General features: G+C 34.5%; 1 protein-coding gene across 1 annotated transcript in view; it reads right to left on the bottom strand.

Annotated features, from left to right (window-relative positions):
- The window catches only part of LOC144840930 (intermembrane lipid transfer protein VPS13B-like), a 40,100-nt gene that overhangs the window by 23,850 nt on the left and 3,008 nt on the right, over window positions 1-13,242 (bottom strand). Inside the window, exons 5-24 of the mRNA XM_078697023.1 lie at window positions 12,277-12,511; window positions 11,660-11,854; window positions 11,023-11,183; window positions 10,449-10,634; window positions 9,693-9,820; window positions 9,378-9,556; window positions 9,008-9,142; window positions 7,997-8,176; window positions 7,367-7,537; window positions 6,735-6,901; window positions 5,878-6,109; window positions 5,123-5,334; window positions 4,554-4,908; window positions 3,914-4,028; window positions 3,073-3,804; window positions 2,741-2,956; window positions 2,384-2,498; window positions 1,343-2,120; window positions 796-933; window positions 143-322 (exon numbers count right to left, since the gene is read on the bottom strand). Of these exons, the coding sequence (XP_078553149.1) occupies window positions 143-322; window positions 796-933; window positions 1,343-2,120; window positions 2,384-2,498; window positions 2,741-2,956; window positions 3,073-3,804; window positions 3,914-4,028; window positions 4,554-4,908; window positions 5,123-5,334; window positions 5,878-6,109; window positions 6,735-6,901; window positions 7,367-7,537; window positions 7,997-8,176; window positions 9,008-9,142; window positions 9,378-9,556; window positions 9,693-9,820; window positions 10,449-10,634; window positions 11,023-11,183; window positions 11,660-11,854; window positions 12,277-12,511 (4,810 nt within the window). The remainder of the gene's footprint in view (window positions 1-142; window positions 323-795; window positions 934-1,342; window positions 2,121-2,383; window positions 2,499-2,740; window positions 2,957-3,072; window positions 3,805-3,913; window positions 4,029-4,553; window positions 4,909-5,122; window positions 5,335-5,877; window positions 6,110-6,734; window positions 6,902-7,366; window positions 7,538-7,996; window positions 8,177-9,007; window positions 9,143-9,377; window positions 9,557-9,692; window positions 9,821-10,448; window positions 10,635-11,022; window positions 11,184-11,659; window positions 11,855-12,276; window positions 12,512-13,242) is intronic.

Below are 13,242 nucleotides of genomic sequence, written 5' to 3'. Positions count from 1 at the left end.
CTAATGTTGATATTGTAAAGGCATTTGTTGTTACGTATTAACACAAGAATGGCTGGAGAGGACCAAAGTGACACATTGATTATGAAATAAAATTTCATAAACTTGTTGTAAAGAAGCTAAATAAAAAAAAACAGTTGACTACCTTTGAGACTGCCAAGATTTGTTGGTGTTCTTGCTTGGTTTGATTCCATCTTCATTACATCAGCATTTAATTCAGACGATGTTGGAAGAGTGAGTTTTTGTACAAAGTCATAAAACTGATCCATTTTAGTGAGACTTAGATGTGCCCTCAATGGTCGGCAAACACTCATATTCATGATAGCTTTGGGCAAGAAAAGAAAGAATCAATGAAAAATAAATGCAGGTTGCCAACAATGTTCATGCTGTTCAAAGTCTATAATTCTATAAAAAATTCAATATATCTCTTTATTAATTCACAAAACAAAAATTCAAAACATTAAAGCTGTATTATCCCCCCAAAAAAAATAATTTTTGTTGTTGAATATGCCATTTTAATGTCACATAATAGTTATTCACTTCAAAAAAAAAATTATTTACCTAAAAAGTAACTGCCATGGTTTTTGGTTGAATTTAACTGTTTACTTTATAATTTTTTTCTGTGCTTTTTTTTCTTCGAAAGTGATTAATATTGTTAAAACTATAAAATGGCCTATTCAAAGTCTGATTTATTAATCTTTATTCAAATCCATTTTAAATTTCAACAATCATTCATGAAGTAAACTGCTAACTACATAGCAATCAATGATAATAACAGGAAAGTTACTCGAAACTCACCAGGCCTAGAAAAGAAATCTTTGACAGTAAAAGTGAAGAGCGATGGTAGTATACCAGTCTTTGGGTCTGGATCACCAGGGCATGTCTCAAGCCATGACACTGTGTAGTCACCACTGTCTGGCACTTGCTTGGTTGGATCTAGCAAATAAAGAAACATACATCGAATCAGTTAGTACATTTTATCTGTACTGAAATGAAGGTACAAATAACCATAACCCAAACACGAAAGGCTACAGGTAGATGGAAGGCTAGGCCATTCAAAAACGGCGTGCTCCGATTTTGGCTGTGGATTAGACCATCGGCACACTACAGGTTGGTTTTCGAGCATGCCCTGTGTTGCTTAATTTTTCAAATGTTTACAAAAAGCTAAATTTGCAATAGAACAATTTAAATATCACCATTAAATTAACAGTAGAACTAATATTGAATAGCATGTGATACAAAATTAACCAATCAGATAGTAAGCATACACTAATATAAAATTATAATACAAAATCCTGGAAAATTGTTAACTAAAGCTATTTCTATATTTGTAATATGTACTTGCCTGTTTCACGAAAATTGATTGACGTTCCATCAATTGAGAAATCATAGACTGAAAATTCTGCTCTCTGATTGATCTTTTCCATGGATATAATAACATGTGGTTGAGACAGCACCATATACAGAAATGGGTGTATAACTTTTATTAAATTCTCTTCATAATCCTTGTCATCATTGCTTTCTTCATCAGCATCATATGCATCCATCTCAATGGCAACTGAGCTTGCACTTCCATCAGCATTATTCCAAGTATTCATGCGGTTCTTTCTGGTGATGTCTTGCTCAAGAGACATCGCTGACATCTGCTTCGGTATTGATGCTGTCTTCTTTATTGAATCACTACCGGTTTTTTGATGTCGAGAACTCTCTGACGCAAGTCTACATGAGTATATCATGAAAGAAATTTTCCCAGCCGTTAACAGAACATCAAATGGTGTGAACTTTGGCCTTTTCTTTTTTGGTTTTTCAATTTTTCCTGCGATTAGATTGGTAGTTCTTTCACCAGGTTGGCTTTCAAACCCTGCTGATGTAATGTTCACTGATGATGTCTCGCTTCCAAGACCACTGTCCTCCACTGGCCGTACCCTCAAAAGTGGTTTGTCCTCATACTCTTTAGTACTAAATGATTTAGCTTTGGTTTTTGATGAAGGGGACAACTTAGCAAAGGCACCGATGTTCGTTTGTAATACCATCTGTGCCAATAAGACTTGTCCAGCACTCAGATATAAGTCAATGTCACTTGTGATGTTAAACTCCAGTGAATGTCCACAGACAGTAATCCGCTTAAACAGAAAAGTTAAAAAATAATTTTCCTTAATCTAAATATCAGTAGAATTTATGAAAGAATTAATAACTAAAGAGCTATCAACAAAACAACCTTGACATCTGCATTTATAATAAACAAATGGAAAGAGGGCATCTTCAAGTCAGCTGTTAGAGCTACCCTTGTAAAACAAAGTTGAATAAAAAAATAAATATGCCAAACACCTTCGAAAGGCTGAAAAGGTAGAGTCTAAATAATACATTTATACAGTATCAAAAATACCTTTTTACTATTTGTATCTGTAGAAGGCTTGTCCATGATTATTGCTGGTGCTGCAACAACCCTTAGGTCAAAGCTATGCATTATCGGGCTAACACTGATTTGTTGAGGGCTTTGCCTATAATAAAAAAAAGTAAGAAACAATTTTTTTTATTTTCAATTTAACTGCTCTAAGTTCTTGAATGAATACAAACTCCACTTATTCAATTGTATCAATTAAAAGAAATATACTATTTATAATTAAGAGTAGCAAATTACAGGAATTCAGTATGTATGTTTAACAACTTTTCTGAACCATGCATTTATAGCATCAGATGTCAGATTTAAAAAGTAAAACCAAAATATCTAATGTCTGCCCACCTTGCTTTGGCCATGTTCCACTCCAATGCTGGATTCTGAGTCAGTGTTACACTACCATCATCAGCTGAACCTAACTCTTGAATGCCTTGTTCGCTGGCCTTGGCTAAGTCATCCCACAGAATAGTACATAGGCTCACTGCATTAATATCTAGTTGATATTGCCTATCTTCGACCTCTGACCCAGGTTGCTGTGTTATCCCAGCATGCATTGCTTTTCTGAAGAATAAATTATTTTTTTAATGAATGAAGGGCTCAACTTAACCTACTGTATGTTTCATGGTTTTCGATGCAATTTTAGAAAAATGTAGGCATAGAACAGTATCATGTCTAACCTGTATATTTCTTGTTTGAGAACCATTCTTTGTAGCGGGTTGTCTACATTCGGAGTCAGAGAAATGGACTTGACATGGGTCAAGAAACAATCTTGGTTGATTTCTCCAGACAATATTGGTGTATTTGAATCGCAGCCTGGAACAAAGAGCCTAAACTCTTGACAATCAATGTACAATAGAGGGAGCTTTCTAGTTGAGATTATCTCCTCATTGGTAGACTTCTTACTGATGCTCGTTTTGGTAATCTCGGACGCACTCACTGAGCTAGCTACTGAGGGTGCTCCCCGCAAAGACCGCCTAAATCTGTCATGACGACTGAATATGTTCGGAGTTGCTTCTGATTTTATAGAAGAACTTGGTGATAAATCGATCATGAAGATATTTAACATGGAAGCTAAAACTGGACACCAGACAACGATGTCACAAGGCTGCGTAGACAAGACGACCTCGTTGACATACTGGTTCATTTTTGCGATTGGTTCTTGTGGTTTACTTTTCGACCGATACAATCTCTTTTTGACGGATTTGCTTAAGGCACGTGTAAATGTAAGTGTCAGAAAACCATGTGCCTTTGAATCGCGGGATTTTGCCGGAGAACGCTGACTATAGAGTCCGTACGAAGTAGATGATTTCTGAGAAGTGACTTTGGTGACTAGCGGCAGTTGTTTTGTAATGGTGTCTGTACAGGAAAGTATGACACCTTTGTATGGACCAGTAGTCCATGATTTGTTCCTGCATATAGAAATAAGGAGGGTCAAGGGTCAGATTTATCCTACATGTTTTTTGGTTGAAGTGACTAACTATTATGTGACATTAAAATGGCATATTCAACAAAGCTTACCGTTTGATGTAATGCTTAACATTCAGCCCTCCAATCTTACATTTGAGCTTGGAATAAACTTCTTGAATATCAAGAGAAAACGTCAGATCTTCTAAATCTGACTGCAGATTCAAATCTTTGAAGACGAACAGAAGAAAAGATAGTAGTTTTTTGTGGAGCTTGTAAACTCATTGAAATGTCAATTAAAACCTGGACTTGTAAAGCTCTGTCTAAACTATCAAACTTTATGTGACAAAAAAGTGTGATATGCACAAATTTGGTAATGATAGTGCGGACAGAGCTTATATATTGGTTTAATAATATATCACAATTTATTTCTTCTACATATTGGATGACCTCTTCAGTACAAATACTATTCTCTAAAATGTCTAAACTACAAACTATTGCCAGCATTCAAAATCTTGGAATTATTATTTTTACTTAATTAAAGCCAATTTACACAGACAGCTCAGCTGTAATGGTAAGCAGTAAACGGAAAACAAATAATAGAATCTATGTTCTTCTCCAGCGGTTGATCAGAAACCTGGTCAGGATAGATAATATTCTACGTGGGACAAGCTACATGTTCTGCTTTACCGTTATCGTCTGTGTAAATTGACTTTAAGAGGTTCGGGAATTTTTTAACAACAAAAATATTCACCTTGAGTTTTACCATTGCAATCCTCAGTTGCAAACAAGTTGACCGAAAATTTATTCAGCGTTAGTTGTAGCCAAAGTGACAACTTTATACCGCCTACACCGCCCTCATACTCATCACTATCAGGTGTTGATGAAACATCAAGTGTTGATGACATGCTGGTGGATGTATCCTGAGGGTGAAGTTTCTCAGGCTGTCCAGATGATGACAGGCTACTTAGCGTCTTAACAGGGGACTGCCGAGTTGCCGGTTTAGCACCTTGGCTTCTCAATGTGAGCTTTAGTCTTTCTTTGGGCTGAGATGCTGCTTGTTTTACTGCATCTAATGCAGCACATGTAACGGCCACAAGAAGAGTCACCTAAAAAATCATCAATTGCATTCTTTACAAAAACAATTCAATAAAGGAGTAAAATCTAGTCCTTTTAAACATTAAGCAGAAATGAATTAAGACTTAAGACACAAATGATTAGTATGAGTTATATAGTTAATCCAGACCGATGTAGGCCATCAATAACAGGGCCTATCTTACAATAATTATACACCAAGGCAGCTGTATATCTATAAATATATACCTGTGGTTTTGAGCAGTTCACTTTAACAGTCTTCATATCCGAATGAAGACAAAATCCAAAAACATTTTTAGGGGAGAGCGTTCCAGCACTACTAGTGACGGCCAGCGTTGAATTAATACTCATTGGTTCAAGAAGATAGAGGGCAGTAGATTGTGGATGTAGAGTATACAAGCTGAATGATGTTGCTGATATAGACCAGGGAAACTTTTGACCTAAAAAAGAAAATGTGTACAATCAACTCTCTCAAAACCGACCTTTCCTTTCTACTATTTAAAATACAATGGGCGTGTATTAAAGCCAATAAATACACTGTCAGGTATTTTTTTACCATTTCTTTAATATATCACCTAAATATAATATGGTTTTAATACAAGGCTAATGTTAGGTTTGTGGTACACCATTAGTTTCACCTTTATTTTGTAAGCACATGATGTACCGAACACCTAACTTTACCACTTCAATATAGTAATCTGCATGCTTTCCCTCCAGTTGTCTATCTGCTGTTAGAGTCTGTCAACTTCACATGTCAAAAATATCTATAGATATCGATTTTTTTTGGCTTTCAATTTTTTTTTAATTACTTGCTTTAACACTTCATTCCTCTTACCAATCTTTTCCCAAATATGCTTCTGTTCATTTGACCTTTTTTGAGGTTTTTGCATTTTCAATTCTCTCCCCCATGTTTACACCATCTAATTTTCTTCAAATCCTACATCTCAAAATCTTACAAATGTTATAATTTTTATACAAAATACCTGTTTCTTTAGCCAGGATGTTTGGGTTTAAAGGTATGTCTTGTAAAGCTGCAATCTTCCTATGACCAACACTGTTGATTGTTAAAGTTGGCAAACAAATGACAGCAGTTGGAGGCACATTGTTTCCTGGAAGAGCCAAATGCCTAAATACTTGTGGGATAATCTTTGGTGTATCTCTTGTTAAATGAAGATGGGTGGAAGGTAGATAGATGGAACAGCATTGAAAATCAACCTGAAGAAACAAAATGAAAAGACATACTGTAACATAAATACCATAAATGTATAGTATAATCAGTGTCAAAGATGGTGCCTATAATTAAATGCCTTAAAAACATCTGTCAAGAACGATATTATTTATGAAGCTAAAATGCTGTCACTATTTTCTGTTTGAGAAAAACACTAGTAATGCATAGAATCCGGGAATTGAACCCAGAATTCAGGGATTGTTTAACAAGCAACATAACATAACATCAGTTATATAGCGCTTTTACAATGATGAAAGCGCTTTACAATAACCAATCATTTGGTTAACATTACTTATAGGAAAAAAGGGTTTTGTCACTGACGTTGAATTGCAAACTTAATTTAAACATGCTATAACTTAGGCGTCACGCTTGCCATATGATTGTTTGTTGCCTACGTTCATTGTTGCTTTATCATGCTAATTACTCTCTTATTTACATACAACCTGTCCTATTGGTATATAAGTACTCTAGGCGTTGTTTTCTGTTCTTCTGATGATGAGAATAGTTTCTAGAAACATGTCACATTTTAAGGCAGTTTTCATTAAATGCCTCGCTATAGTCATTTTAAACCATGCTGTAATGTTCGAAAAAGTTAACAAAATCTATATATACCTGTATGCTGAATTTCTTTAGTTTGTCAAGGTATTCTTGGACTATAGCATTTGAATCTTCATTCTTGCTATCTTTCTTCTTAGCGTCCACATTAGGCTGTTGAGTTTGAGCTTTCGTAGCGCTAAGCTTTGTCACTTCTTCCTTTGTTATGGATTTGTTACTTGATCCTTTGGAATTGAACAAAAAATGACATAAACTGTTCAATTTCAAAAGTAGAGTGTACAGCTTAAAAAATTGAGTTCTCAATCAAAGGCTTTGAAATTCAATAATTTTCATAAAACATTTACACAGATTGCAATCCAGAAGATGCAATAATAACAAGAACAATAAACAATGTCTTGGAAAATATTTAAAAAAACAATACAAAGGCTTGCAAACCGCATAATTAATTAAAATAACTCTTTAACACACATGCATACAAAGATTGCAGATTTTTTATTGTAGATCCTTGTATGTTAAATATCAATTTGTATTTTATCTCTTGTATATTATACTGATTGCATTAAAGTTTTATTTGATCGATTGACATACTATGGTCCCTCAGTGCACGAGAGATGGGGAAATAAGATGGGCATATATAGCACAAGAAAATGTCATACAGTCAAGATCAGTGCACAATACAAAAAGTATACCTTTAGCTGGTTTTGTCGGAAACACAGTTGTCTTGCTTAACTTTGCGGAATCTCTTGCAGCTTGCTTCAGTATGCTCACAGGACGAGGTGAGTAGGTTAACCATTGGTAGAGAAGCGGATCAACACAGAATGCCATGCCTTGAATGTCAATTAATATAAAGCCCACTTCATCTGAAAGAAAATTTAAATTTTCTTTTATATTTCCAAGTCAGTGAGAATAATACTTTAATAGGAATAAAGTTTATTTGATAAGAAGTCTATCTGGACTTAAAACGGGAAAAAAGTTGCATTCTTGAAAGCCTAGTTTAATAAAAGAATAGGCCTACACTAAAGTTTGATTAAATCATAAAAGAAATATAATTTATGTTGGATAAGCTATTACTTTAGAAAGAAATGCTTAGCTGTTGGCAGATTTTCACAAGCATGTAATAAAAATTTAAAAAGTGTGACAATAGAAAAAAAGGTTCTAGTTAAACAAAAATTGATGATAATTATTCAAAACATAATAAAGCTTTAAAAACAAAACTGTTCTTCTACATCTTGTCAATAATAAAAAGTGATATCAAAGAATATTTTAAAGTTACAAAACAGACAACTACAAAAAATCTTCTAAAGTCAGTAAAAATCTACCATGCATTGTAGCACTATCGGCTGTCTTTGGTATTTGCACTGTGAATGTAATGGCGTCTTGCTGGTAGACTCCGGTAACGTTGTCTGACTTGTCTGTCTTCTTGTAGTATTCCACTGAATGCACTTTACCTGTTTCTACAGGTGCTTGAAAAAGTGGTGTCGCTACTACTTTTCCATTTTCTGATATAAAAAGTAAATTACATTTAATTTCTACAGTATGGTGTTTGCAAAACATGTTATATGAACTTTAAATGTCATGCCTCCCATTGGTTGAGCTTCTGATCACCTATTGACACACAAAGACTGGTAATATATATATATGTACAGTATCTATATCATTTTTACAGCATTATAGGCAAATTCTGTAATACTGTGTCACATAATGACATGTGTGATCAGTGTTGTCTGTATTATGAGTCAAAACCTTAAACTACAGCTCTTCAAGTGTACTGTTGAATCAGTATTTCTACTGTATTATGGATCAGAAAGTTGGACCATTACAAAGAAAAGCAATTGATCACTACTACTTCGTGCTGCTTTGGGAATAAAATGGCAACAAAGAATCAGTAACGAAGTACTATATGGCTCTTTGGCCGTACCAAAAATAACAGAAAAATAAGAAGACTGACATTTGCAGAAGAAATCATTGCAGCAGCTGTGGCACCCAAAACATGGGCTTGCAAACCAAGGAAGACCAGCACTCACACACATTGATGTACTAGAGACGGATACTGGTATGCAGAGAGAGGAACTGGCTGTCACAATGGCAGATAGGAAGTTATGGAGGAATCTATTCATATAAGTTCATAACATAATGCATAATACAGATGCCACATATGATATGATACACTGTACAAAATACAAAATATGCTTATGATACTGGACAAATAATATAATGACATATGTTGTGACATAATTCAGAGAATCAGGTGTTTTCATCCTAAATAATAAATGTAATATCAATCCAAATTTGATTTCTCCAATTATACTTAAAAAGAATTTCATACAAACCTAGTGACTGCATACAAAGAGTGGCGCCACCTAGAGTTCCTGACATTGCTTTCACACGACAGCTTTCACTAATCTTGATCTCAATGTCTGATAATGACATCTCCAGCATTGGTTGTCCAGATGGGAAAGCTTTCACTGCCATAAACAAAATGTTTAAAATTCAGTCAAGCGAGTTATATTTATATTAATATTAGTGATTTATTAGTATATATATTGACTGCAGTCATCATATTTATTCCTTTTAGAAAGAATATTATATAGAGTAATTGTATTAGAACTAATTCAAAAACCGTTTGTATTACCAATTGATAAAGGAGTTAGTGCATGGGATAAAACCATTGTCCAACCTTGTACAAATTCAAATAATTACCTGATGGTTTAAAAATATCTTGTTGAAGAGTGTCTTCATCAAACCTGGCCAGCATTGGCACATCTTCTGACCAGGTCTTGTACAATTCTTGTAAGAGTAGCAACTGAGCTTTGGTGGCATTAGCTGCAATACTTGGAAGCTCAACTAACATCTCAGAGTTAACTATCCTGGGGTTTGTCCTGGAGAACCAAAATTATTACATTAGTTTAAAAACTAGAACTTCAGTAAAAATAGGGTTCAAATCTTTGAGCCTACCATCCCCCGGCTATGGGCTTGACAAAGACAATTATAATCAATATTCCAATAAACACTCACCAATACATAGGTAAAAGTAATTTCTTTTGGTATGCAGCAGCACTGAATGATGGCAGGAGGTTAAGAATTATAGAAGAGTTGATCTCCTTGTAGTCAACCTGAGTAAGTCCAACTTGAACGCCAAACAACTGTTTAATAATAAAAATACGATACTTGTGCTGTACACGTGAAATCACATGATGGAGGGAGAAAGGAGGATGGTTAATATAGAATGATATGGTAAAGAAGGCCTGTCATGATCAGTTTGGAGGAACTTGATGCACAAGACAGCCAGAAATGGAAAGACAGTGCCAGTAAAAGCCCTTTTGGATCCCCACGAATGTGTACAAAGGAACATGATTATGGTCCTGTACTAAGTTATATACCAAAGAAAAGCATACACAAACTCAGGAAATGATAAACATAATCTCAATTACATTCTGATGTCTGGTAAGTTTCATTTTGCTAATTCCAACACATTTTGGCAGAAAGTTCAGTATCTTAATTCCGATTCAGATGACAAATTTCAGATCTGAATTCTATTTTGATCACAGATCTTTGATGGAAGTTCTATATCCATTTCAATCAAACATATTTGACAGGTAGTTCTATATCTAAAGATCTGTCTACACTTCAAACTAGCTTGACAAAAACAGTGTGATGTGCCCAAATATGGTAGTTACATGATGTCATCATGTCCATCATGTACATCACAATATTTGTCACATAAAATAGTGTAGATATAGCTTTAAATCCATTCAGTCATAGTATATATACCTTATAATAGTTGTGAGAATAACAATAATGTAGCAGATTATCTGTAGGTCGTTGAACTTTGCTGACTGCTTTGATCAACTTTCTAGTGTACATTGGAAGATTTGACTGAATGTCAATTCGATCAATCTGAACTGCAAGCGCCGGTAGAAGTGAGGCCTTGGTTCCAAAATCTCCATCTTTTAAATCCTATGTACAAATTGTGCAACTATTTATTTTTCAAGAAAGAGTTTGTGTTTGTATATTATTTATGTAGGTGTTACAGAAAAAAATGGACTTATTTTAACTGGAGGGAGATGTCATGGCACCATTTGATAATATGGAGTTAAGAACTAGTTTCGTAGTTGATAACATTGAGATGTGCTTCCTCTCTTGAAACTTTGACATCATAATTTTGGTTGATTCTAAGGCAACAACCAATGATACAAGATACACAGGTTGTAGGTCAATGTAAATTGAAATCTATTTACAAAACCTAGTAGTGCTAGTTTAAAAATTTACCACCAATTACTACAATCATCTAACAAAACAAAAGTGGGTAGTTCATGAATTTTATAAATCATTTCATTTTAACTACCATTTTTGCAGGTTGCTTTTCATCATAACGTGGGTGCTCTGCCGCATTTACAGTTAAGTTTAATCCCAGGATGGTGATATGTGTGCTGCGACTCGGTACAAAGTCTTCAAGCTGTTCGATTTGATCAGAAGTAGGAGTTGGGCGTGATTCATCCACGATTTCTGGAAGGAATGAAAAAAGAAATGAGAAAATACTTTCCATATTCTTACATGTTTGTCATGAATAGCAATATCTATGAAATTTTATGTGACAAAAAAATGTGCTCTTATATGGACATGATGACATCATATCACTACCATTTTGGGCACATCACACATTTTTGTTTTGTTTTAGTGTAGACAGAGCTTTAGAACTGGTAAAATACACCATAGTTTACATAGTGAAGACGTCAAATACTGTCTGCTGAAAACACAATAGACACACCACAGTCATATAATGCCATATAAAGTCTTCTTATTTAAATGTCAATACGATCTTGTTCTGGTGAATACTAAAAGACACTACCAAAGACTTTCTCCCAAACCAAAATTTTCAAAAAATCAAATATAAATTATTTCTCTTAAATTTCTCAAAAATGTGCAACACCCACTAAAGCAATCTCTCTAAAACTTCAACTTTAATACAACTAATAAAATACCTGGTTTAACTTGGCTGTATGGTTCGTAGTCATGGTCATTGGCAAACGTAATCGCCTTCTGAACCCGATGAACCATGCTACTGGTGATGTCCACTTTTCCGGGAAAAAACACAATACGTTTGTTGGAGACTTCCTTGGCCTCAAAGACTGCCTCTTTAGTACTATGATGTGAGTGCTGACTTGAGCTTTCTGAAGCTGATGAAAAAGAAATAGTTATTATCATTAATCAAAGATGAAGGTACGTGTATTCACATATCTGCATTCAGAAAACATTTTGTTCTCAAAAGAAAATTTCAGAAAATGGCATGTATCTATTAAGGTATAATACTGCACTGCTTGTTAGGACGAAACCATTATACCTTACAAAGACAAAGCATATGTAGGATAGTTTTTTACCATTTGTTTGTAGTTTCTGTAAAATGTCCTATTTGTTATGTACAGTACCATTAGTTCTGGCAGGAGAACAAGACAAAAATGTCTAGCAGTAAACATTTACCGTATTAATTTTAAATTTTCAAATTCTCAACCCACCTCACCGAATAATTCCCCGTACTAAAAATAAGGTCAAGACTCCCTCCCCTCTTCGTACGCCCCCAACTAAAAAAATGAGTTTATACCATCAGTTTGCTCCTCATTTTGTTCCTCCATGGTGTACAGGTAGTCAACCCAGAAGGCTCCCCATCGGGTCTTTGCCCAGCTCTCAGTGTACTTTTGCTGGTGATGTTCAGTGTCCAAGATGTACAGTGTACGTGACAAATTGTTCTCAGCACTCATTGGGTCAAACAGTGAGTTGTATGTGTAGTTTGGTAGCTTCGTCTCGTAGTCTTTGTCACCGATACTGATAAAATGGGCCTATAGTTGATAGAAAACAAATATTGGATTATTGATATAATTATTACTACTAATTAAACATTTTGTTATTCTTGGATAGGGTTCTGAACAGCTTGAGTTGAAAGAGCTGTATGAAATACAGCTTGAGAAATATACTTATTTCATTTCATTTATTTATTCTTTATTTCGTATTCAAATGTACATATACAGTATTACAGATGCAAAGCTCTTAACTAATAAACATAATTACATAATAAAACAATACAATAATAATAGCCCATGGACCACGAGTTGAAAAAGTTAAGGTATGGGGTGCAGACTGAAAATATTCTCCTCATTCGATGAATACAAAACATTTAATTTAATTTTTTGTTTTGTTCATGCTTTGGTTGATCCACATTTTATTTTTCTTGGTTGAACCAGATGTTGAAGTCTTTGAGCTTATTGGTCTCTACAGACACAATGGAAAAACTGTTTACCATTAATGTTTATTGTATCATACTTTTATGGATATTGCTTTGTGGGTATAAAGGGAACTTAAACTTTAATCGATAAAATAATGAGTTGGCACCACATTTCCTGCCTTTGTTTACAATTATAAAGTAAAATCCCAATAATTATCTTTAGGTTTTTTCACAGCGCCTCCTATGGTTTAATTCATTATTATAGCACCCTCTATAGTTTCATAAAACTCTCTTTTATGAAACTATTATTTCATTTTTCCAAGCTGGGAGGTCTGTCCTAAGCTTATT

This window comes from Antedon bifida, chromosome 4 (assembly GCF_963402885.1).
Source record: "Antedon bifida chromosome 4, ecAntBifi1.1, whole genome shotgun sequence".
NCBI lineage: Eukaryota > Metazoa > Echinodermata > Crinoidea > Comatulida > Antedonidae > Antedon > Antedon bifida.
Note: the sequence above shows the minus strand (reverse complement) of the source record. Positions and strands in the feature narration are given on the sequence as shown.